The sequence below is a fragment of the Lepidochelys olivacea genome, assembly GCF_965140295.1.
Source record: "Lepidochelys olivacea isolate rLepOli2 genome assembly, chromosome: 4".
NCBI lineage: Eukaryota > Metazoa > Chordata > Testudines > Cheloniidae > Lepidochelys > Lepidochelys olivacea.
The window spans coordinates 33,491,199-33,517,949 of NC_140414.1; the positions used below are offsets into that span (position 1 = coordinate 33,491,199).

The 26,751-nt window shown below is 40.8% G+C and overlaps 1 protein-coding gene across 1 annotated transcript in view; it reads left to right on the top strand.

Annotated features, from left to right (window-relative positions):
* Window positions 1-222: 222 nt before the first annotated feature.
* Window positions 223-26,751, top strand: part of MTTP (microsomal triglyceride transfer protein) — a 38,422-nt gene continuing 11,893 nt past the window's right edge. Inside the window, exons 1-15 of the mRNA XM_084625809.1 lie at window positions 223-378; window positions 6,286-6,473; window positions 7,984-8,127; window positions 10,803-10,910; window positions 11,843-11,959; window positions 13,506-13,645; window positions 15,092-15,242; window positions 18,751-18,908; window positions 19,632-19,800; window positions 21,158-21,265; window positions 22,423-22,635; window positions 23,803-24,014; window positions 25,139-25,236; window positions 25,336-25,457; window positions 25,955-26,182. Of these exons, the coding sequence (XP_084481935.1) occupies window positions 318-378; window positions 6,286-6,473; window positions 7,984-8,127; window positions 10,803-10,910; window positions 11,843-11,959; window positions 13,506-13,645; window positions 15,092-15,242; window positions 18,751-18,908; window positions 19,632-19,800; window positions 21,158-21,265; window positions 22,423-22,635; window positions 23,803-24,014; window positions 25,139-25,236; window positions 25,336-25,457; window positions 25,955-26,182 (2,217 nt within the window). The 5' untranslated portion in view covers window positions 223-317. The remainder of the gene's footprint in view (window positions 379-6,285; window positions 6,474-7,983; window positions 8,128-10,802; window positions 10,911-11,842; window positions 11,960-13,505; window positions 13,646-15,091; window positions 15,243-18,750; window positions 18,909-19,631; window positions 19,801-21,157; window positions 21,266-22,422; window positions 22,636-23,802; window positions 24,015-25,138; window positions 25,237-25,335; window positions 25,458-25,954; window positions 26,183-26,751) is intronic.

Below are 26,751 nucleotides of genomic sequence, written 5' to 3' on the forward strand. Positions count from 1 at the left end.
AATAGAGCATTGACTCTGCAGACTTGGGGAAGAGGAGCTTGTACAGGCTGAATCTGATTAATATTCAAAAATGAAAACTGAGGTGAACAATAAAATAGGTAAAAGCCCCAATTACCTCAGTTGTGAATGATTAACGGAAGACCATCAATGAACTTAGTACCTGAGTATGGAATTTGGAATCTGACCTTTACTACATCTAGATAAACACAGTTGCAGATTCAGAGGCTCTCTTTGCAAACTTCACTCCCAGCTGAAGAGTTCACTTCTTGGTAGTTTTAACATTTAATGCTATAGTCAAGAGCTCAGAAGAGTCAAACATGATTCTTCTTACTGTGCTTTTCCTCTGCATCTTTTCCACAAACTCCGCCTCTGTTAAAGGTAGGTCTACACTGTTTTTTTATTAATCTTTTGGTGGTAGCAGTGGTGAATGTACAGTGGTATATTTTTTACATAAGAAAGGAAGATCTTATACTAAAGGGGTTCTCGAGGAGCAGAATTTTTAAATGGATTTACTAAATGAAAATAAATATGCAGCACACGCACTTGTAATGTTAGTTTCACCCAGTTTATAGAAAAGGCAAAGGGGTCAAGTGCATGTGGCACTGGCCTAGAAGTCAGAAGACCTGGCTTCTAGTCTTGGCATTACCAGTGACCTGGGGCAAGTCATTTCACCTCTCCGCTTCCCAGTTGTTAAATGAGGCTAATGATACTTATCCTCCTTTGTAAAGCATTTTGAGATCTACAGATTTAAAAATGCCATAGAAGAGCAAAGTACTACTACGATTTCCATTTTAGGCTAAATCCTGCAAGGGGTTGAACACTGGCCCTGATCCAGCAAAGCACATAAAAGTAGTTCCTTTGACTTCAAAGGCACTACTCACATGCTTAAAGTTAAGCACTTGTTTAAGAGCTTTCATGGATCAGAGCCAGAGTGCTCAGCTCTGCATAACTGAGCACTATGTGGTTTTTCCAGCTCCCATTAAAATCAATAAAAAGACTCCCACTAACTTGAATGGGAGTTGGAGCTGGATCTGCTCTCAGGGTGAAGTTCTGGGTGCCCACATAAAATGGTTTTACGCAGGTCTCCTGCACAAGAGTCAGGGGTACAAAATCCACACACAGGAATCCCCTGCAGCCCCTCTGCACACTTCCGTGTCACCAGCCTATGGGATAGAAGTTGTCTCACACAGTGCCTATGGGGGGATATTCTGCCACTGTTTGGATTAAATTTACAAGACTTTTAGGCCAAAGCAATCAACATTTTGGGTGAAAATGATGCAAGAGCATTCTGTTCTATGAGTCTGTACTTCGAGGGCCATATTCTTAAAACTCAAATAAATGGTAATTAATATAGTTTTATGCAGATACCCTACATCCATATTAATTAACCATCCATTATTAGGCCAGGCTGTAGGGTAGCCTGTGGGATGGGCTAGTTGTTACTGCCCCTCCCTGTCCCTCATGTAGAGAATCCAGGCCATTGGATCTGTGCAAGCACAGACCAAGTGCTGCTTCTCCAGCTCACTGTCACTTGGGCCCCATTGCTCTCTTCCACACCAGTAAATGTGGAACCAGCACACAGCCCACCTCCTCAGTTTACAATGGATGCAGAAGCTCCCTGTGCATCTTCTCTGCTCACCTTTTCCCTCACAGAAGTGGCAAAGCACAGGGCTCATCATACAATCCCTCTACCAGCAGGTGAATTTCACCATGCTGCCAAAACGATCTTATTATATAACTACTCAACCAACATGCTGTACCTCTAGTATTTGCTACTCTCAGCTTCTGAGATAGTTATTTTAGCCAAGCTAGCCCAATGTAAAGGAATATGGAATAAAAATACTTAGCACTTTACATCTCCAACATGCTGTGCAAACATTAACTCATTCAGTAGTTCTCAAAACAGCCCCGTGATAATCATTATTTCCATTGCACAGATGGGGAAGCTGAAACTCAGAGAGGTTAAGTGATTTGCCCAAGGCCAGAGGGTGAATCAACAGCAGAGCTGGGATTAGAATTCAGTTCTTGGCTCTCAGTCCACCAGACTGTGCTGCCTCTTTAAAATACTTATGGAGTATTCTGTACATTCAAGTCAGTCGGATAATTGCACACGATACATTTCTAGCTTTAGTTACATTTTTAAAATGTTTTCAAATAAATAGCTTGATGACTTTCGTTTTTTTAAAGGTATCCAATATCATAAGAACTGGCAAATGTAATTTATGGTCTTAGAGCCAGTTAGTGGTTAGAGATGCACATGTTGTGCATGCCAAATGTATTAATAAAAGGCACAGGATTTGACAGCTGTCTCTGCTCATGCAGTGTAACCTTCTGTATTGTACACTATCATAATTTAATTATAGAATTGGCATGTTACCCTTAATGACAGACACTTAACATTACTAGTCAAACTATGTGTTATGCACTCCACCTTGAAAGCGACACAGTCCACGCAGGCATTTCTGACCCCGCCACAGCAGAGCAGAATGCTGTCTCTGGGTCCAGTCCTGGTCCCCTTTAAGTCAGTGAGGGTTTTGCCATTGACTGCAATGGAAATAGGATCAAAGGAATAAACATCACAACATTATGTAGGACTGACAGTACAGTACAGATCTCCGAAAGGCAGCATAATATTAAGTCTCTGATTTTTGAGAGAGGTTTCTATTGGCTAGGAACAGAAATGCAGCATAACCTTCTATATTATACACCATCATGATTTAATTATTTACCTAAACAGTACTGCTATTTTTCTTACGATGGAAATAGTATGTGTATTTTGTAAAAGCTAGCTTGGGTATCGGTTTTGCACATAACATCACCCAGTCCACATAAAACACAGCTGCTAATATCTTCTTTGCCTGTTAATCTAGCCACGTTACCCTACTGCCCCTTTAATCTCTGCTGGCTTCCCCTTTTCTACTGCAATAAATTCATGCTTCTCCTGATTGTCCCCTTCCCTACTTGCCCTCCCTAGTCTCTTAGTCTTATCAGATCTTCCCACCACAACCCCTCTTCGGCTTTGTGACCTGTGTGTCTGCTTCTCCAACAACTGTCTGTACTTTCTTCCATGCTGCCTCCTATGCATGGAATGCCCTTGCAAAGCTGGTGCATAAAGCCACTCTCCTCCCCACATTTCAGTCCCTCCCAGACACTCATTGCTTCCATGACTACCAGGAGAAACTAGCTGGTGAAGTCGTTTGCGTATCTGTTTCCTGCAGGAGTGAACTGTTCCTCTGCATGTGGAGGGGATCCAGTGTAGGGCGGGGAGGGCACAAAGGGAATATTAAATGAGAACTACTATAGAAAAATACACATGGGCTGAATTTGTGGAGGAAGGGTGGGGAAAGGGGATTGTACGGAGTTTAAACCTAAGAAAAATGTAAAAAGAGAACAAACAATCCTATGCTGTAACTAACAAGACCAGTCTATCGTTGCCCTGATCATTTTACTCACATGTCCTTTCCCCCACCCTTCATGTCTTTGCCTTTTTAGAGTGAATGCCCTCAGGGGTAAGTACAGCATCATCTTCTGTGGTTAGAAAGCACCTAGCACACTGCACTACCCCACTCTCAATAAATATTAAATACTCAACAGTGTAATTGGTACTAAGTTACAATACACTTAAAACAAGCCATGGGACTTCAGCAAAGATTTATTTCCAGGAATTGGGGTCTGTTCCTGATAGGTGTTGACAAGCTTTTATGCCACTGACATTGATGGGAGCAGAGGATGCTCAGCATGTCACAGGAAGCACTCGCAGACCCTTACAGGAGCAGGCCCTTTATTTTTAAAGCACTTATTTTTAAAGAAAAACCTCTGGCCTACAAGGAAGTGCTTCCCAGCATCATTACAGTAGCAAGATAGTGAGACGACAGCCCCAACTTTCAGCTCTAGGTAGTAGTTCTCAACATCAGGGACTGCAAAATCTCAGGGCCAGATCCTCAGCTGGTGCAAATCAGTGTTGTTCTATTGAACTTCTATGGTGCTATGTCAATTTACAGTGGCTAAAGTTCTGGCTCTTTGGGGGTACAGCATCCCTTCGAGAAGTATGTTTCGGTTCCCTTCGACTCTACCTTAGCATGCTAGTGACTATCACATCTGAAAAAATTTGACCAAAAAAAGGGAGTGGAAAGTGCCTTGAGAGATTTTTTTTTAAACTTATGAAATTAACTTGATTTTTTAAAAAAGAAATCCATCCTGTCATGGTGGATCTCCAACACGTATCTAATCAAAGGAAGAATTTAAACTTTTACCTGCCATTTGAACAAACAAATACTTTGCATTTTTTCTTGATTAGATGTATTGAAACTTTTATTTGGCCAAGTCATATCAAATGGTGCAAGACATTATACAAATTGGGAAACCCTGGTACTGTCAATTCTCTGACAGGAACACAGAACACACTGACTGAGTTCCAGTTGGTTTGAGAATCTGTCTGAGGTGGTGTGGCTGATTTTCCTTTTCTGTGTTTGCCAAGAGACTTACTCATCCCTCCTGTAGAAAACAATGCAACCTTGTCTGGTTGAACTCCGTTGCAGAGGTTTGAATGCAGCTTCTTCAGTTTAAATGTCTGATCCTGCACCCACTGAAGTCCATGGCAAGGCTCCCATTGGTATAGGATTGGAGCCGAGTAAGACTCAGCTCTTTAGTTACAAATAGAACATCAAATCATTATAACAAAGTAATTTGGAGGGCAAGGGGGAGGAGGGATCTCATTTTTGTCATTAGTTTACTTTGTGCCTTTGGCAGCCAGAGGCGCTGAAACTGGGGGTGCTGCCCCACCCCCTGGCTTGAAGTGGTTTCTGTTATATCCAGGGTTTACAGTTTGGTTCAATGGCTCTCAGCACCCTCACAATACAAATTGTTCCAGCACCCCTGTTGGCAGCAATTTGTATGTAGTCAGTCAGTTTCACGTCCTATCTCCAGCACCAGCCTCTATATGATGAGTGAATTAGTCAATACTCCCTTGTACACAAGAGACCTTTATAACCATCAACAAGAGAGGAGAAAAACCCTTGTAAACATTTATTTAAAGGGAATTTTATACATTTATTTCAGGGCATAGTATTTAAAGGATTTGCTACCAGAAACCTTTGTTTTTTTTAAAGTCAGTTAAAAAATTCCAATTGATAGCATTCTCTTAACAACAAACACTTTATGGATCAAATGGTATAACTGTTCCGCGTGCTGCAATTAAAGTGAGTGAAACCTCCATGCAGTGTGATTCTCAAATCAGGCCCGTAGAGCCAAAGCTAGCTCCCACTTCTGAGGCTGGAGAGGGATCCTTGACAGTGGAACTGGGGTGTGATGTGTTCCCCTGCCGTAGCAGTGCAGAGGAGAAGGGGGAAGGGAGGAGGAAATAGGGCATTGGGCACTATAGGCAAGGTTAGCTGAGATGGTGGAAAAAACCCTTGAGCCTTGTCTACACACTCCAGCATCAGCTTACATAAGCAATAGCAGAGCTGAACTGCTGGGGAATAATGTGTGTCATTTTTGCTGGTGCAGAAGCGCTGGAAATATCAGTGGGAGCACACCTATGGCAGGGGGTGCCCTAAATTAGATGCCTAATTTGAAAGCTGCATCTGTGATTTTATTTTATTTATTTATTGGTGTATGGGGGGATGTGTCTTTTAAAATACATTGTGGGGTCTAAGTGTAACAAAATCAAGTGATAACTCCCAGAGACATGTATTTTATTTGAAGAAAATGGGTTTACTGCTCTGAGTGAAAAAAGCAGCTTTCTACTGATCTTCATTACTTTCATTTGTGTCATCCCTTGGATGGAGTCTCAATACAATGACTACAGGCAAGGTCCTGAAAGATGAGGAGTGATTCCTAATATAGGCTGAGTGCCTTCAACTTCCATTAACTCCCATGGGAGATCAGGGCACTCAGCACTTCTCAGGTTGCCAAACAGATTGCTTTCTAGTGATAGAAAATTCTTTATATTCTGAGCTCACTCTGCATTCATTTTTAAAAAAAACCTATCCGAAGGGAAGAATTGGAACTTAAGCCAAACCTTCTAATATCTCTGTGTAAAGTTACAAAGATTTTTATGGACATTCTGGTCAAATTGCCAAACTCAGAAAAAGCAGTCCCATCAAAGTCAATGTAACTCAGTAAAGGTTGCAGGATCAGACATGGAATCCTTTGTTAGAGAAAAGGTCTTTAGTTCTTCTAAAGCTGATTCTACATGTTTGAGAGAGAAAATGACAGATCATTTGGGTCTGTGGTTATTGCTAAAATGATGCCATGTGCATTTTTCATCTCATTTTTTCCACACAGGGCACACTACAGGACCAAGAATAAATAATGACAAGCTATACAAATTCACCTATTCAACAGAAGTGCTTATCGATAGGGTTAAAGGATTACCAGAGGATAGCGCGGGCTACCGGATTTCATCCGGTGTGGACGTCAACCTAGTATGGAGAAACCCCAACAACGATGATGACCAGTTGATCAAAATTATGGTAGGAGTTTTCAAAAACATATAAAAGCAGGCAAATTACTTTAAGAACCCACCTTTTTCAGTAGTCTAATTCGCATTGTGTGCTGCTTTGTGACATGTATGGTAAATTAAAGGGTTTATGAAAATTGGGATGAATTACTCAGACAAAGAGATTGTTGTACACCTACAAGCCAGAAATCTGTCACCTGCTGAAACAATATATCTGAGGCAAAGGCCAGGCCCTGCACGGCTCTGAGTACCTCCTGTTGCTACAGAGAACATCCACGTGAGGACAAGATCATCTAATAGGTCCTTTCCATCTCTAAGTTTTGACTGTATGACAAGTCCTCCATTATATCTATGTAATATATGTAATATTTTGGCACCATGTAATGTTTTGTTTACTGGAGTTGTTATATTTTGCCGGAGTGATGCTCAGATTCTAAACAAAACTCCATCCAAACTAAAAATAAAGAGTTTTCCAAGATTTGTCTGTCTATACAAAAAAAATCTAACTGCCTTATCAAATAGCCATTATATATGACCCTGTTGTAAACATTATTAAGAGTCACAGATATTCTAGTAAATTCTGTTTAACTGACAGCATAGGCAGATTGATCTTGAAGAAATGTTTCCTGTTGGGATACAATTCTTTTTAGAAAATGAGCATATCACCATGCCATCCTATCTGAGTTCCACCAACTAAAATTAGTTTGTAGGTTCAGTAGCTGCCCACAGAATATAAATTCACTGTGTGGTACCAAAACATTACAGGCCAGATTAACACAACAGCTCTGCACCCAACAGCTTCCATTTAGCCACTGACATGAGCTGGCCAGATTGTCAGACATGCTCAGCATCCAGCAGCTCTTGTTGAGAACAATGAGATTTGCTAGGTACTTTGAAAAATCTAGCCATTTCAGTTAGGTTCCTTCATCTGAGCTCAGCTGTTCTGTGAAGGGTTCATGTTTAGCTATTCCACCTGGAAGCAGGCAGGGCACACCCTGACTGTTTTGTAGAAGCAATGCACACATTGCTCTATCCAAGGACAAGGGCTAGATATGAACCATGAGAACTTGATTGTTGGGACAGCAACTGTGGGAAGCTTTCTTAGCCTGGGCTCAAGGCCTAAGAACCAAAATTGTAGTAAATAAAAAATGGTAAATAAGTATATTAATCAACGTCATACATTCCTTTGTGTATCTTTTTGCGGTAGCGGTGTGTAATGCTTAAAAAAAAAAAAAAAAAAAAGTAAAAGGCGGGGGGGCAAAACAGCCCGTCTCAGCTAACCAGCCTGCTTGCTTGCATAAAGCTGTGTTCTGTCTCATCATTAAACCGCCACAGTTCTGAAAAAATCTTTTTTCAGTGGTGGGTTCTGACTCTCTTTTGAAAATCTGCCCTACATCTGTCTCTCAGATACAGAAGGCAAATAACAGAATGAAAAGACCTTTTAGGTAATTTTGTCCATCCATCCTCCTGCCAATGCATGGTTGCTCCCTATGTTTTTTTTTTTTTTGCTTTTACTTTTCTAGATAAAAGATGTTAAGATTGAAAATGTGAATGAACGTCCAGCAGCAAAAAACATCTTTAAAGGGAAACACTCAGAGAATATAATTGGAAAAGAATATCTGTCAGCTTTACAAAGGCCTATAGTTCTTCAATGGACCCGTGGAAAGGTAAGTCCCTGCCTTTTAAAGTTCATGCATATTCCTTGGAGAAGCCCTGAACAAGTCATTTCTTGTTGGCATGAAAACATTTAGTAATTTGTTGTCTCTTTAGAGTTACTAATACACCATCCTGTCTTATTTTTGTACATAAAATATATTCATTTTGGGCTAGACTATGACTTGCCCTTATTTGGGTGCATTGTGGTGAGGACATAAGGAACCTCGTCAGCTCCTGGCTCTATGTCTGTATATATGTAAATTGTTCATGGGGAAGGTGCCAGGAGATGTCACTCAAGAACATGTAGCATAATTATGAGGTAGGACCAATAAAACTGGCTTTTTTTGCATTGCAGATAGCTTCCTCTGTGCAGCTCTTTACACCAGCTCTTAATACCTTGCAAAGGGGCCAGCCAAAACTAGTCCCTGCTTTCTTGTGCACATCTGGGGACATGCAGTTATGCAAAGAGGGCCAGGAGAAAGCAAAGCCATGGCTGCACCCCCTCCAGCCCACAGAGCTGCTGGGCATAGCACAGCAGAGAGAGCAGGCCACGGCATCCCAGAGGAACAGAGAGGGGAAGGTAGATTGGGGAGTTATCGGTATACAGGCAGTAACTGAAGCTGCAAAACTGAATGATATCGTGCAATGATAAGGGATGAAATCCTTGTTCTACTGAAATCAATAGGAGTTTTGTCACTGATTTCACTGGGGCCAGGATTTCACCCAAGAGGTAGAGGGAGAAGAGGAGATATTATTTACCATGAAGGTAGACAATACTGAGTCTAGTCTGGAGCAATGTTAATCACTCTGGTGAGTACTTGAGTATATCCGTACTGGCTATAGCAGTATTAGTTCAAATTATTATAGTCAGATAAGTTCATCAGGTAGGATATCCAAAACCCTGAATCTTCAATGATTTCAATGAGATGTAGGCTCCCGACTGCCTAATTCACTTTTGAAAATGTGGCCTAGGTTGTAAGTCACGTGTTTATGAAAATTTTATCTGAGATCACCATTCAACACAGCACTCGTGTCAGATCATCATGTAGAGCCTCCACTGGTTACAAAATAATTAGATAAAATATCCTGAGATTGAAAATCTGAAATATTCTGTGTTGTTCCTGTACTGTGGGATTTCATCAAGAATCAGGAAGAAAAAAAAAGTGTTTCCTCTCCCACTGGCAATGGGCTGGATTGTGATTTTACAACTTGTCCCGAGTAAAGGGCAGCACATAGCTGCCACAGGAACAGCTCAGAGAACCCGTTGTGACTCAGAGAGAGCTCCCATTTACTCAGGGGAAGGAATAAGTTACTTGAGTATGAGCAACTTAGTTTCATGGAGCAGCTTGGTTTCCTTTCATGGAGCAGCTTAGTTTCCCCACTGTGTCCAGCCAACTACTCTGGCCAGTGATGGGAAGCGTGGAGCCAAGATTACTCCCACTCTCTCTCTATTCCCTTCCCACCCACTGGCTCACAACACAGTGTATCAGGGGAGTAGCCCTTGCTCTCCCAACTGCAGCCAGTGACAAACCTGCCTTGTGCTGAGCAGAGGGGTCACTCCTTTTCAGCCCTCTGCAAACTTGAGTAAGGGCTGTGACTCTCTAACCCCCAAAAGATCTTCACCTACTGCTGTAAACAGATTCTGAGCACATACACTGGCTGTTAGTTTGGCCTGCCCGGATGCAGATGCCACTGGGTCTGCTCAGTAAGTTTCAAATTTAGCCTCGTCATTAGTTTTACAAAACATAAAAAGGAACAGGATGGCACTGGCTCTCCACTGTACGCATCTCTAAACCATGACTAAAGTATCAAAATAGCACAATCTAAATACCTCTGCTCCCAATTCACTGCAAATATGTTGGCAGATGCAACTCTCCTACTAGAGGCTGAGATGTTGTTTTCCATGTAGCACTTTCTATAATCTCTTTTTCTTGCCAACTAGTATGTTACTCTATCCCCTGTCACAATGACAGGATCTCCTCTTCCATGCCTGTTCCCTCTAATGCTGCAACACTAACACAGATAACATTGATTACATTTAGTTTCTAGGAAGACGGGCAGTATAAAAGCTCCTTAAATGCACATTGAAGGTGCAAAGTCTTGTGTTACTAGAGAAAAAGCTCAGACAGGGACAGTCTTCCTTTGTGGTTCAAAGGTTGGCGCATGCTTGACACGTCATTTAAGTCTCTCCAACTCTGATTTAGTTATGATTCATTCTGACATATTGTAACTGGTGGTTAAAGTGCAATGGGTACTAGATGTATGCGGGGAGGGAATGGGGTGTGAAGGGAGGGATTACTATGGGATATGATACTTTTGGACACATCTTTGAGAGAATAATGCTGTAAGGGACCCATTTTAACCTGCATGTAAGAGTGAACCACTTGTGATCTTATATTTAGTTTTCCATTTCTCTTCTACTCATTTCTCTTCTAAATTCTCTCTCATTAGCACACAGGAAGTCCTCTCAAGTGAGGCCTTTTTAGTTTTTGCCAGAGGCTTCAGTTATGGGCTGGATCCTGCAGTCAGTGGGGTTTTGCTGAAGAAAAAACTACAGGATAAGGTCAAATAAGCTCAGTTTCCTGAGCTGAACTCTAGAAATTGGAAGGAAGTTTGCAGGGGATCACGTGGTGTTTCTCTGATTTAATCAGATGTATACATTTACTGTTTGTTTTTGTTTCCACAGGTTAAAAACTTCTACTCCTATAAAAATGAACCTGCAGTTGTTCAAAATCTCAAGAGAGGTCTGGCTAGTCTATTTCAGATACAGCTGCACTCTGGTGCTGCCAGGGAGGTACTGTACTACATCAGCAATATAGAGATAATCAGATTGATAGAGTCCTGAATGCATGTATGTGGTTCCCATTGACTTCACGAGTATTTAAAGGCCAGGACAGAATTTGTCCTTTTGTTTAAACTTGAACTTGTGATTGAAAAGATCATTGGTGGAGCCTTTGGTTACACTATGTTTGGCTACATTCAAAGTTGCAGATGTTTAACTTTATAAGATTTAAAAACTAATTTAGTGAAACCAGAGCTACCCCTGTGTGGACATACTTAATTTGATTTAAAAGTCCCTTGTTTCAATTTTGTTTAATTCACTAAAGAATCAATTTAAACTAAATCAACATAAGTGAGGTTTAAATAGAATTAAGAGTGTCCATGCAGGGTTAGCTAAGCTCATGAAACTTGGAACATGGACAAGGCCAGAGTCTTGCCAAAATTCACTCCAGCACAGGCAAATGCAGTGCCATCATCATCATCATCATCAACTGTTTAGAAAATTCACATTTGTTAAGTTAATGTTTACTTTGCTTCACATGCCGCTAATAAAAAATAATTTTTGCCCATCCAAGAGAAAGTACTTTTTGCATAAGTTAAAAACAAACAAAAATAAAACCAGCAGCCTCTCTTACCCCCCCACAAACTAGAAAACAATGAACCCAAAATGAAAATCAACCTCGGACAATACACCACCTCTCACACAAGTACCCAAGAATTAAGAAAACAGATTATCTTTGGAGTACACCCTATAGCACAACAGATTGATTCAAGTAATTGCCCGTGGACATGCTGTTAAGACTCCTGCAGGTTGCAAATATTGCAAGCCTGCCATCCAGTAAAGACGGTGTACGTGTATGAGAGGGAAAAAACAAACATCAAAAACATGACAACAAATGAGAAATGGGTGACACTGAAAATAGTTTTTCTTTTTCCTTTTTCAAGGTGGACGTCTCTGGGAAATGCAATGTTACTTACCATGCTCGAGAAAGTCAAGTGACTAAAATTAAAGCCCTGGGCACCTGTGAAATCGAAAAGACAGGATTTACAAGCCATAATGAGGTACAATGTGGTTCATTTTTGAAAAAAATAAATACAAGAATCAGCATGTCAGATTCTAACATGTCAGTATGTCTAAAATTAAAAGAGCCAGTTCTGAGCCATAGTTTATTTGATGTTTGCCCATACGCAGTGGTAGATATGTGTGACCAATGGAAGTCATTTTAATGTTCATTATTTGTTTTACCTTAAAATACATTCTGATTATACCCTCTTTACTTGCTCTCATTTATTCCCTTCCTTGCATTGTAGAGCGCATGCTACAGCTGCATGTTTCATGCAGGAGACTTCCTAGTATATGCTTTACCGCAAAATACTGTGTGCATTACCAACAAATGAAAATGTGGGGGTAGATCCTCAACCGTGTAAAATGTCATAGTTCAACTGAAATCAATGGAATTAGAACATGTATACCTGCTGGTGATCTGATCCAGGATGTATTTTACTTGCAGTGTCTATGGAGACTTCCAGGATGTCCTGTCTTCTTTGTGGTTTTAATTATTATGTGTTTCTTTCTATGTGGGTAAAGCTTCTATATATTTGCAGAGCTAGTAATAATTGTAAACCCTTCCCCAGCTATTATATATGTGTTTAGTACATACTGCAGATGTAGGGCCAGATCCCTAACCCGATATGGCACTTCGGTGGCATAGGGAGGTAGTAAATTTGGCTGAACTGCACAGCTGGTTCCCCTGGCATGACAAAGGAGGTATGGTATGGATGTGGCCACAAAGCATCTGTGCCCTAGTGATCCATGGCTAGCATAAATGCCCCCTTTGGGCTGTTACTAATGAGTGCAACTTAGAGCCAGGCTAAGGGTACTCAAGCTAACCCGAGAGCCCAAACTAATCCTTGTCCGCTGTAGAGATCCATAAAGCACAAAGGCGGTATACAGCCATATTTGCCCTGCTCCTTCTTGGCTCCTGCACCGAGGGCAGTGTGGCTGGGCCTAAGCATTGAGCGCCTAGTATTTCAAGCTTACCACAAAGAATTCAAGTTGTTTATGAACAGGTCATTAGAGTAGATAGCTAGTTTCCTTTCCACAATATGTTCTAGATATGGGAGGCCAACAATGTTGGGCCAGATCCTGCAACACCAACTCACATGAGGAAATCTGACTCCTAGGAGTTGCCCCACTGATTTTCTCGAGAATCTTGTTTTCTGGTGGTTGCCTTTAAAAAAAAGAAAAAACCTTGATCTACGAATTATTGAGTGTCTTTTCAGCAATATTCAATTCCCTAGCCCCCCGTTTCTCTCCCCACCACCCTCTGTGAGGTAGGGAAGCATTATTGCAATTTGCCAATGAAATATTTGAGAGGCATAACGGGGAAGTGATTGGCTCATGGTCACAGATAAGGAAATCATGTCAGAAATTAAATGAAAGCTCTGGAGATCTTGGCTCCCAATCCTGGGCTTAGATCTCTTTCCTACACCAGGGGGACAGGCCCAGTCCCACATTCCTCAACAGGGCCTTAGTTCAGTTAGAGTTTTGCCTTGGGTTTGGACTGTAGGATCTGGCCCTATTTTCTTGTTTGTTATTATTTTTCAGCTTTTAGATGTCAGTACAAAAGTCACATCTGCTACAATTTATGTCCTAGAAGACAGCTTTATTAAATCTGTGAGAGCAGAAGAGAATCATGTTTTGTCTCTGAATTTCCGGCAAACGACAAATGCCAAAATAGTTTCCAAGTAAGGTGGCTAATTTGATTTTTTTAAATGTTTAACTGTTAAATCCAACTAATAATGGCTGGGTAGGAATAATTAATTATATATATTTTAGATGTTTACTTAACCTTATAATTAAAAATAGAAAACCATCGACTAGTGTATATATTCAGTGTATGTAACTATACTTTGCAGTCACTTCTGTCATCATTCTCCCTCCCTCACTATTTCCTGTTGTTTGTTATACACACTTGTGGTGTCTTGTCTTAAATTAGGGCTCACGTCTGCAAACATGTTTATTTTATTCATGCAAGCAGTGCCATTGACTGCAATGAGACTGCTAGTGTGAGTAAAGTGTCTGCACGATCATGGCCTAAGACCATAAACTCTTCAGAAAGGATTTCTGTCCAACCTATATGTTTGTGGAGTACCTAGTTCAATGGGGCGCAAATGTACTATCATGCCGCAAATAATAAATAATGAAATAATAATAGTTGAAGCTGGTCAGACCATTTTGAAAAATTCAGGGTGTCTATGAATTTTTTTTTTTAAAGAGTGCTGATTTTTTTGGATAATGATATTTTTTCAGTTTTTGATCACATTCTTAATGGAGGTATTAAGCCATAACAACATTCCAGTTTTGGAGTCATTCCATTTCTGCATCCTCTCATTTCTTTAGTAGAATTTTAAACAGAGATTGACCCAAGCTGCAAGATGCATCTCCACATCTAGACTTCCAGCATCTGAAAGTTCAGAGGTGTTTGGATCATGGCCTGTTATATAGATCGGGATGAACTGCAAAATTTGGAACAATGTCTGAGTCCAGACTCCTAGATCCACCAGAGTTTGGAGGCATTCATATCCAATGAATTGGTTCAGGAACATTTTTAGGGTTTGTCTACTAAGACTTAGTGTGCAGCAAACCAAGGTGCCAATGTACAGCTCACTAGCGTGCTGCACACAAATTCACCCTGTGGACCCTGCTGCTGCACACTGAAAGATCCACAGTGAGCATTGACATACTGCTGTTTGGGTGGCAGAGTCCACGTGGACAATTAGTGCACAACCAGCTAGTGCACTGTAGATTTGCACCCCAGCTTGCAGTGTACTAAGTCTCCATATAGACAAGCCCTTAGCATTATTTTTACACCTACAAGTTCTGGAAGGCTGTTTCCCATATGTTATGGAGCTGAATCCCAGAAAATAGCCTAATATTTGGGCACCTTATTCATTAGACAGATCAATTCCCTCCATTTCCCTCCAGCAACACCTCCACTAGTGTTAAATCCTCCTGATAGCTTAAAATGGAAAAAAGATTTACAGTGTTTTCCTATAACTTCTCAAATGAGAAATTAATTGATTCTATGATTCACATCAATGGGATAATATATTTCTTTCTTGACATGATTCATTTATTTCTTCAAAACACATTCCGACTTAACAGTGTTTTTTCAATATGTGGCTGTGCAGGCAGAAACTGGAACTGAAGTCAACAGAAGCTGGCCCTGGAGTGATTGCTGGGAAGCAGGTTGCCAGCGTTATCAAGACTTTGGACCCTAATTATATAGCACTTCCACTAGTGGCAGAGCCAGTCAAGACTGAATGCAAAAACTGTCCCTCAGTAAGTAAACACACGGTTAGAGACTTAAATTCAAGGAGGTGAGTAGAACAGGTTTGAAAAAGAAATTTCTATCCAACAAATATGCCAAAGAAAGATGTGTAATATATCATTATAAATGCCCCAGGAATTCCCCCAAACTTCTGAACATTATGGTAGTGCTGTAGTGAGTCAACAACCAAGGCTGAGTTGAGTTTTGCACTTGAAGTGGAATTAAACCCTTTTGTATTCTATGAATAATATCATGTATCTCCCTCTAAACTTATAGCACATATTCTTAACAATAGGTAATGAAGTTTCTGAGAATTTACAAGTAAATTCTTAAATGTATTAATTAGAATCACTTTAAAATAAAATGGGCCTTTTATATGTATTTTTTTGAAAGTCTAACCTTTCTTCCCACTCCCTCGAGCAAAACAATCTTGCTTTTTGAGATTTGACTTACACACTAGCAAAATCTAAGATAAAAGCTACTTTAAAAAAGTGTATTGATATTATCAACAAATATTTTAACTGATACTATGATAACTGATTTTTTTTTTCAGTGAACTGATATCCTAGAATTTAGAAGTTATGATTCTAAAAACTTTTTGATGTGGAAGGTATGGCTCCAATTCAGCAAGATACTGAAGTATGTGCATCATTTTAAGCACTTTTAATGGTCTATTCATGCACTTAAAATACCTTTCTGTCCTGGAGCCTGTGTAAATTATTTGGCAGTAAAATCATGCTGTAATGTTGTCTTTTTTCCTAGAGTTTGTATAGCTGCACAGAAGTTAAAAAAACATAAGCTGGGGAAATCTGAAACAGAAGGGATATTGCATGAGTAGTAAAGAAGTTCTGAAGGTGCGGGTACATCAATGGGAGGCAGACAGCTGAGAAAGAGGGGTGCCCTCCTTCACCATGGGGTTCTGCTTATGAATGTTTACACTGAACAGTTTCTCACTTCTTATTGCGAGACCTGAGGTCAAATAGTTTGGATCTGAATTTGTCATAATAGTTGTAGAGATAATTTCCAGGCCAAATTAAAAATCATTGGGTATCTTTACAGAGCAGTGCATGAGGAATGAGGCATGACATTCTCACTATAAACCTAGGGGAATGCTGACAATGGAGTCCTGCTTCCCTGCTGTATTCGAGTGTAACTGCTATACAAAGACTGGGTCTATAAACAGAACACTACATCCAGAACAGCAACATCATAATATTTAGTACTTCCATGTCATAATATACATTAATACCACTCTGATATAGTATGCCATACACCTTTACATTGTCAAAGGCCTTCACAGACATTACCTAGATCACTTAGGTGTGGTTAGGATTAGTAAAAGTAACCATTATCCCCATTTTACAAGTAGGAAACCTAGATACAGAGAAAAAAAGGCCAAGATTTTTAAACTTGGAAGCTTAAAGTTAGGCATGCAAATCCGTATTTAGGCACCTCACATAAGTCACTTGATTTTCAGAAGTACTGAGCAATCATTGTTCTTATATAAATGGGTGCTCAACATTTCTGGGAATCAAGCCATTTATTAAGATGGCTACTTTAGTCACGCACATTTGAAAATTTTGGCTTAAGGAACTTTCCCCAGGCGTCACAGTTGAAATTTGAAGCTGCTTCTCATGTAGTTTAACTATTAACTTGTCAACACATAAAAATAGTAACTGCATTATAATTTTTCTTTATCCATTTTACATGATTTCTAACTGCAACAGGTGAAGCATTTCCTGGCAATTAATGACCAGATGAATTCGAGACCCCAAGTTCTTCTTGGGGCCTAACCTCCTCAAACTGGTCAGCTGCCGGAAGATGCAAAAGAATCATTAAAGCTGGATGAATGTTAAAAGATGATTTAGAGTAACCTAGTGTAAAGTAAAAGACATTGATTGTCTAGAGCACACCAACCAAAGTGCGTCACTCACCACAAAAATCCATTTCTCTGTGATGTATATTTATTCATTTTCAGCTTACAATAGCAATATTGACCTTGATGCTGGGTATCAGTGACCAGCAGAGATTAACAGCCCCAGGCCATCTATTCCTCCCAGATGGTCATTAATCCCCAGGAAATATCCAGTGCCTCTGCCATTGTTGCCTAATTACTGTCTGTTACAGTTCATGGAATTACACTCTGTAGCACTGAAATTATACTTCTGTTTGCAGGCAGGTTCAAGTGTTCTAGCTTAATACAAACCCTGTGAAGATAGAATATTTTAGCAAAGATTGAACTGGTATTGATGTGAATTCCCACTTTGGAGAACTGCAATAAACACTGCTGAAAAGAACAGATGAGTTTTCACCAAGGAATGTCCTAGATAATACTAGATAACAGAAGTGGAGGCAGGTGATAGAACAGAGAAAAGGTCAAAATACCTGTACAGATTTCTTACAAAAGGTGTCTGAAAGAAAGTAACCCTCTCAACCTCTAAATTTCTTAATGTGGAACATGGGCTTCTAAAATACAGCAATGGGAAGTCTGGAAATGTATAAAATTGATGCAGAGAGCTTAGCTGGATTGAAAAAAGGGATTGGACATTTATATCAATAACAGGAACATCCGGAGGTACAATAGTAAGGATTTAAAAAAGAGAGAGAGAGAGGATGACAACAATTGAATGGGATATAAATCCTCACAATTCAGGACATAAACTAATCTCTAACCACAGAAGGAAGGAAGAAACTTTTCTTTTGGACATATTATTCCACAACTGCCTACTGCAGGGTTTCATGCCCCTCCCGCTCAAGTATCTTGTACTTCCCACCTTTGTGCACAGGATACTTGACTTAGAGGAACCATTGGTCTGATTTAGTATGGCAGTTCTTGTTTACCTGTAGTGCTGGTGCATCACTTTTGACTGGCTCTTTATCTTGGCCTAAATTTCACCCCCTTTCCCTTCCACAACTGTTGTGCAGCATGCTGTGCCCCACTTGATTGCTATCCACCACAGCAGAGGTAGATGTATTTCAGTTGTATAGTTTGTGGAGCACTTTAAAGATACTTTGGGATGACGTGCTATATACATGTAAAATATTATTAATGATTCAACAACTGAAAGCATGCAAAATCATCCTGGTTCCAATACTCTGCTAACTACCATTTTATAAAGCAGCTACAAATTGCTACCCCTCTTCACCATACACAACTGTAGAAGACAGAAAAGGGAAAGTCTTACGGGGGCATATGCAAAGGCTTCTTGCAGAAGTGCCACCTTCTAAAAATAATTTCAATGTGGCATTTCACATTTCTTTCTGTCGTGAAGTTTCAAGAAAACTAGAGCCAAATTTTATGAACACTATATTTACAGAGGCTGCTGAGACCTGGAAAAGTTTTAAGGAACACATGGTACCATAACAGAGGCATATTAAGTGATATCTATCTAAGGAATCTCCAGTTTATGAGATTTCAGCTAGTATAAACTATACTCAACATAGCTATCATGGTACTGATTTCTGAGAATTGAGACCAGTGCGTAAGGTTTGACATCAATTTGTTTAATTATTTTGCAGATTTCTGAGCACTGGCAGGCTATCAGGAAACAACTAGAACCTGAAAACCTTTCCAAAGCTGAAGCAACAAGAAGTTTTTTGTCCTTTATTCAGAACCTCAGGGAAGCTACAAAAGAGGAGATACTTCAAATTCTTAGAAGTGAAAGAAATGCAGTACTGTAAGTCACCAAGAGCAACCTTTTATGGTCTAATAAAGTGTTTACAAAACACAAAAAATGTGAGGTGGGTACATGGGAGGGAGTAACTCATAGACATACATGTGTAGTCATATTAGGGATATGCTAGATCTGTAATAGTTAACACTTTTTCTATCTACATGAAAGGGGAAGTTTTTGTATGATAGTGTTTGCTTCTGCAATAACATGTTCTTGCAGTTTATTATTCAGCCCCTAGATGCCTCTGGCAACTGTATAGCATCCCAGACAGTGTGGTCTCTGGTAAACAACAGAATCAAAGCTGGAACTCACGCTGAGTGGAAACCCCTTCATCTGGAGTTATAGCTCTTTTCCTTTTACAGACACACTTTTCCTTTTTCAGATTTAATCTTGTGGATTTTAAAACACTCAGAACACTTCTAAGCCTTTTGTCATACTCTTCCTCTGTATTGGCATAAAACAAAATATAATCTAAGTGTATGGCTACCCCTTGCTGTCCTTCAACTATCTTGCTCTGGAAGATTTCAGGAGCACTGGTTTTGCTAAAAATGTAAATGCTGAAAGCAGTAGCAGCCAAAAAGAGTAATAAATGTTACCTGTGATTTACTTGCCATGATAAGACCTGTCAATAGCCCAACCTCTTTGTTTCTGTAAGTAGCAGTGTCTTTTCAATACATTGCCTAACACACTTCAATAACGTGTTAATTTCCACTCCTCCCTTTACAGTCCTCAGCTGGTGGATGCTGTAACCTCTGCTCAGACCCCAGCCTCACTGGAGGCTATGCTGGAGTTCCTGGACTTTAAGAATGGAAGCAGCTCTGTTCTACAGGAGCGGTTCCTATATGCCTGTGGATTTGCTTCTCACCCCAATGAGTTGCTACTGAAATCTTTAATTGTAAGCCAAAATGGCAGAAAAAACACAAGCTAATTTATTACTCAAAGAGCCTAAGCCACACTGAGAGGGGAGGGAAGGGGCGTTGTCCAAGCACCTCACAACTTTGAGGTGTGCACATTCTGCTGCAGGTTGTGGCTCATACAGTACCCACAATGCATAGGATTTCAGATGCAGAACCTATATCTACTTTGTAAAATGTCACCTCTGCTTACACCACGGAAAACCTATTACGTAACAGTATGTAGATACATCCCAGTTCTCCTAGAGTGGGGTGGGCAAACTTTTTGGCCCGAGGGCCACATCTGGGTATAGAAATTATATGGCGGGCCATGAATGCTCATGAAATTGGGGTTGGGGTGCGCAAGGGGGTGAGGACTCTGGCTGGGGGTGTGGGCTCTGGCATGGGGCCAGAAATGAGGAGTTCAGGGTGCAGGAGGGGGGTCCGGGCTGGGGCAGTGAGGGTGGAGTGTGAGCTCCAGCTGGGAGTGCGGTCTCGGGATAAGGGGTTTGGGGTGTAAGAAGGTGCTCCAGGCTGGGACTGAGGGGTTCAGAGGGCAGGAGGGTGATCAGGGCTGGGGCACGGGGTTGGGGTGCTGGGGAGTGGCTCAGGGGTGCAGGCTCAGGGCAGCACTTACCTCAAGTGGCCCCAGAAGCAGCGGCATGTCCCCCATCTGGCTCCTCCGTGGAGGCGTGGCCAAACAGCTCTGCTGCACGCTGCCCCGTCCGCAGGTACCACCCCGAAAGCTCCCATTGGCCGTGGTTTCCGGCCAATGGGAGCTGTGGCACTTGGGGTGGGGGCAGTGTGCAAAGCAGAGCCCCCGGCTGCCCCTATGCGTAGGAGCAGGAGGAGGGACATGCTGCTGCTTCCAGGAGCCGCACAGAGTGGCCCTCAACCCTGCTCCCTGGCTGGAGCGGGGAAAGCCCCATACCTCGCTCCCCACCAGGAGCTCAAGGGACGGATTAAAATGGCTGGCAGGCCGTAGTTTGCCCATCCCTGTCCTAGAGACTACCAGATCAAGCAACATTTTACAAATTGTTCTTGTGAGTATACCAATTCAGAGATGAAATATATAAGAGCTAAGTATTTCTATTATCTGTTGATATCAGGCTTTAAACATCAGCTTCATAAGGAACTGCTGGGCCAGATATTCTGAATGAAACTTAAAAGGAAAAAAACTACATTTATTACACCCGACAGCAGAGCAGTACTCTGCTGAGTACGAGTGCGATCCTGTGAGGCGATGAGCACCCTCCTCTCCCAGAGAAGTCAACAGGAGTGAAGGGCGCTCAGCACACTGCAGGATTTGTACCATTCTATTTAGATGTGAAGGCTAACAGTGTTCCCTTTCAATACCAGAATAGACTCCAGGGCCAGATTGGAAATAGTGAAATCAGAGAAACTGTTACCATCATCGTTGGTGCACTCATCAAAAAGCTGTGTGACAAGGGAGGCTGCAAACTTCCAGTAAGTATTTGCTGTTTTTCTACTGGCCAAATTCTGCCATTGGATGCACATGCACAACCCCTGCTGAAAGTATTGGGAGACTCATTAGGGTGACCAGAGAGCAAGTGTGAAAAATCGGGACGGGTATAGGAACCTATATAAGACAAAGCCCCAAATATCAGGACTGTCCCTATAAAATCGGAACATCTGGTCACCCTAAAATTCATGCAAGCATCTCTCAGAATTTGCCCTCAGGTTTTTAACATAGCTTACAGACACCTAATGTGATGGACAGACTTCCTTTAGAACAGGTTTTATTTTGTGCCCTGGGGGTCAGATTCTGATCTCCGTTACGTCTTTTGGGAATGCAGATAACTCTAACAACTCCTGATTTACACTAGGGTAACTAACATCAGACCTCTCTCTAATCCCAAATGCCTGTATGTTCCGAGCCTGGCGGTAGACATGGTGCTTTTGTCTGGTTTTGCAGAAGTTTTTGGTATCCCCTGAAAACTTTGTGCAGTCAGGGTCTACCTAAAACATAGAAACAGCAAATTCACTGGACCAGGAATATTGGTCCAGTGCTGGACTGTATCTAATCTGTGCTCAGTGCAGGGAGCTCCTAGGACTGATTCTATGCCATTCTATGGGTCGTGACAAGAAGTATAGCAACCTGAGGGACAAGGAGTCCTCAGCTGGCCAGATCTGCTGGATGTATGACTCCTTTGCACCGCTGAAGAGCATCCAGCCAGCACCCAAGGATTTACACCTTTTATTTTTCTGTTAAGTGCCATGCATTCCTATACCACTGTGTGAATAGGCAAGAAGGAACATTTCCCGTGTCATTTTTTTCTGTCACAATTATTTAAATTGTGTCTGTTGGCCTCAACAGTGGAGTCTGTAAGTTCCTTGAACCAACACGTGCATGCTAAGTGAGTGGCATGTTTAGGGCTCATGCATCGGGGCATGCCTGTCGATTCAAGGAAGTTTTCAGTATGCAGCTGAAAAGTCGTAACTTTGCTAAATGTGACCAACTATGTTTTCAACCAGCCAAAAGTATCAGGACCCAGTCCTGCAGCTCCAACTCACATGGGCATTGACCACGCTTAGCACCTTGCAGGAAGCGCTTAGCAGCTCGGAGGATCAAGTCTTAAATGTGGCATCTATTTTCTTTTCAGGCTGTTGTGCGAGCTAAGAAGCTGATCCTAGGAGGATTAGACAGGGCAAAGAAAGAGGATGATGTGAAGATGTACCTGCTGGCAATGAAGAATGCCCTTCTGCCTGAAGGAATTCCACTGCTGCTAAAATATGCTGAGTCAGGAGAAGGGCCCATCAGTAACATTGCTGTCACTGCTCTGCAGAGATATGGCATCTCTTTCATCACCAGTGAGGTGAGAAGATTTACTGCAAGGAAAAAAGTACAAGAGAGGACATTTAAAATCAAATGTAAATTAAGTGGAGCCCATTCTTCATGTCTCACCCCATTTCAATTTACACTAGATATTTTTTTTTTCAATAAATGGTCTTTTGTACCCTCTCATGGTATAGCCAGAAAACTGTTCATGGCAGTTTTGATCTCTATACCTCTCTCTCTTCCCATTGAGCAGTATCTAGAATTAATTGGCTCTAGAGTCACATGCAACAATTATGGTACAGCATGTGGAGATCCCGGCTCTGATCTGAACTCCATTCACAGATATGCTCACTTTGCTGTGTAGCACACAAGAGACATTAGAGGGAATGCTGAACATGTGAATCAGAGTAAACAGGATCCTTCCTTGCCCCCCAAGTAGCTAAGGAAAATGGGTGGCAAGGAGGAGAGAGAGGTACCTCTGTCTTCCTTCCCAGCAGCCAGGAAAGGGATAGGTTAAGAGGAATACTGAGAGATGATGGCAAATGGAACTACAGAAGATTACCCCAGAGCGAGATCCAGACATCACTGCATTGCACTGTGTACTTCTGTTGCTGTTCTGCACCAACCATTGCTGACCTTGCATTGCCATGATGCAATTTCACAACGCAACCATCTCAGTCCATCAGCAGGCCATGACTGCTTCGCTCTCTGTCACTCCATTAGTTAGGAAGTAGCTCTGCAGTCCTTCATGGTAAGATACCTCAATAGCAGACAATCCTTAGCTTGTGGGAAATGTATGATTACTTTTAAGAAACCTCTTCTCTTAACCATTTATAGAAATCTCCTTAGCCATTGTCAGCATTGTATTAGTTCTCCTCCACTATGTTCTGGCCAACAATCTTCCTGACAGTGCTAATGTGTAAGTATGAGCTATTGTGCGTATGAGCTATTGTTGAGAACATAATGGCTGTGCCATTTCCTTGCACAATCACCATACTACTAGTGTTTATTGTGTAAAGTGACACAGGGAGCATAAAAAGCACTATATTAAAACATACTTGAATGTATTAGCTATGGACCTAGACTTGACAGCATTCAGGCTATGTGTTTGCATCTCTGACTTCATAAATTAGTATGATTCCAAGCTGTACATTTTCTATGGATACCTGTGATTTATTAGGTGAATATTCTATTTTCTGATTAGGTGAAGGAAACCATGAACAGGATTTATCACCAGAATTATAAAATTTATGAAAAGACCCTCAGAACCACGGCAGCTGCCATCATCTTCAGCAGTAACCCATCCTACATGGAAGTGAAAAACCTCTTGCTTTCTATTGGAGAACTACCATTGGAAATGAACAAGTACATGCTCTCATTAGTCCAAGATATACTTCATTTTGAAATGCCTGCAAGGTACATTATGTTTAATATATGTGTGTATATATACACACACACACACACACACACACACACAAATGTACAGGCATACACAGATATAAACAAACAGTTTTTTACTTATTGCTCTCCGTACTAATGTGACGGGATAAAAACAAAGGGTATTCAGTTAATAGCTAAATAATGTGTAGTTTTTAAGAGATCATAAGTGGGCACATGCTCATCTTTCTATTTTTGGCTACTGACATTTTAAAATAAATCCATATATTCCAGGGGCAGACACTGAACGCCTGACAGGAGATTTTCAAAGGCACAAATGGCGCCTAGCTCCCTGCTGATTTTCGATTAGTTAGGTGCTTTCCTGCCAGTTATGCCTTTGAAAATCTTCCCACCTGGTCTTCATTCTTGATGTTCGATGGAGCTTATGTTTTGTGTTTCCGGAAGGTGAAGCTCTTTGAAAAGTTGCAGCATTAAAAGAAAATCATTGAAATATCTTTCATTCTAGACTGTTAGTTTTCAAATAAAACCATTTTAACTGATAACCTTCCTGCAACCAAACCCAGATCTGTGGCCAAGACCTTATAAAAGTATCTCAACAATTAAGCCAGGTATTTAACAAAAAATCTTCCGGTCGTAATCTTTTACATTTCTGTTATTGAAATATCAATTTATATAGACAGATTAAGAATCTTACATTCAAAAGAACATTAAAGGTGCAAAGTGAAGCACCAAAAAGTCAGATACCACCTGTTCTGTGCATAGGAACTTCACTCCCCAGGGGTTTGTCCATCTAGGACCTTAAAATTCTTTCAGGAAAGAAAGGAAATAATCAACACTGGGTGGAATTTTCAAAAGTGCCTAAACGATTCAATGGGACTTGTGCTCCTAAATTTCTTAGGCAGTTTCTGAAATACCATCTATTATCCCTTATCTATTTATCTTCAGGTTTTAGGAACTGATGATCCAAAGCCCTGTGAAGTCAATTAAAAGATTCCCATTGACTTCAGTAGGCTTTGAGTCAGGCATAGAGTAGTTTGCGCAAAGCTAAATCTTCTCTTTCCCAATAGGCTGACAGTCTTAATGTTCTCATGGAAGACAGTGCAGTAGCAAATTAGTTTTGTTTTATTTTTTAAATAATGCAGCAAAATGATTCGTAAAGTTCTGAAGGACATGGTTGTTCATAACTATGATCGCTTCTCCAAGACTGGGTCTTCTTCTGCCTATTCTGGCTACGTGACACGTATGTAACCAGAAAAATAGCTTTTTAAGCCTGTTTATATTGCTGGTCACTTGACTTAGTGGCAGGCATTATTAATATTTGGTGTCTTTGTCGATTAAGGTGGTCCTGATGCATCATCCACATACAGCCTTGACATCCTCTACTCAGGCTCTGGGATTTTAAGAAGTAGTAACATGAACATCTTTCTTTTCAATAAAAATGCTCACCTTCATGCCAGCCAGGTAACTGCCATGCACTATGTAAACACTGATCTAGCATATGGCCTGTTCCTGCAGCCTTTAAACTAATGTATCTCCCATTGAAAACCATGGGGGTTTGTGCATTTAAGGACTATTGCGTCAGGCAGAGAATATGCCAATAACAGAAAAAACTGCTGACAATGAGGCAAATGTATTATACAAAAGAAAGGCAGTTCCTTATAGAACAGATCCAAAGTTTTACTTCTAGGGAAAGACTATATAGTCTACCTGCTAGGCGCAAATTCCATCCACATCTAATTAATGGCAATAGTTGCTATGAGACTGTTTTACTGTCTGTTTCTCCTACTGCTTTGAAACACTGTTATATTATGATCAGATGCTTTTTTCACTGAAAGTAAAATTTAAAAAAAATTAAGTTAACTTTAAATTTCAACTCTTCTGTAGTAGAAATTCTTGTAGTGTTTAAAATTCCAGATCGGGCACTTTGTCATGGATAGTGTCTCACTTTTGCCTTTTAGGTTGTGATTGAAGCTCAAGGCCTAGAAGCCATAATAGCTGCATCTGCTGATGAAGGCGAGGAAAACCTGGAGTCCTTTGCTGGCATGTCAGCAATCTTGTTTGATGTTCAACTCAGGCCCGTTACCTTTTTCCAGGGGTATGGAGATTTAATGTCTAAAATGATCTCGGCAACTGGAGATTCTATGAATGTGGTGAAAGGACTTATCCTTCTGACAGATTACTCACAGGTACTAATATCTCATTCTAAACTTTTTTTGTCTCTCAGGTGGACACACACCCACACGCTCCTCCAGACACATTAAATTAATCTGACTGTTTGCTCCACTTATTTGATACTGAAGAGTCTATAAGACTTTGCTTACTTTTCAATCCAAAGGGAAATTATGTAGTGCATGAAATCAGAAGACAGGAAATCAGCCTGGATAGAAGAAAAAGAGTTAAGATAAAGGCTGCAAATACATATCACTCTAAAAAACCACTTTACTACTATAAAAAACAAACCAGTTCCCTGCGGAAAAACCCTCCAGCTTCCCAACATATACTCTCTAACCAGTTATTTTGTAATGTACAGTTCCTATTAAAGTGGAGGGCTCACCAACAGCCATCTGTTTTTATAGCTCAGAAGTTATCCAGTGATCTGAGACCCATCTTGTTCATCTTGTCAAATGCTCAGCTAAGTTACCCAGGCTTGCATGCACCATGTGATCTTCCTTAACGGCTCACTTTACAAGCTTAGTGCTAGCATTGTTCAGAATTTACTGTGAATTCACAGAGTGCAATTTTCAAAGGCTCATAA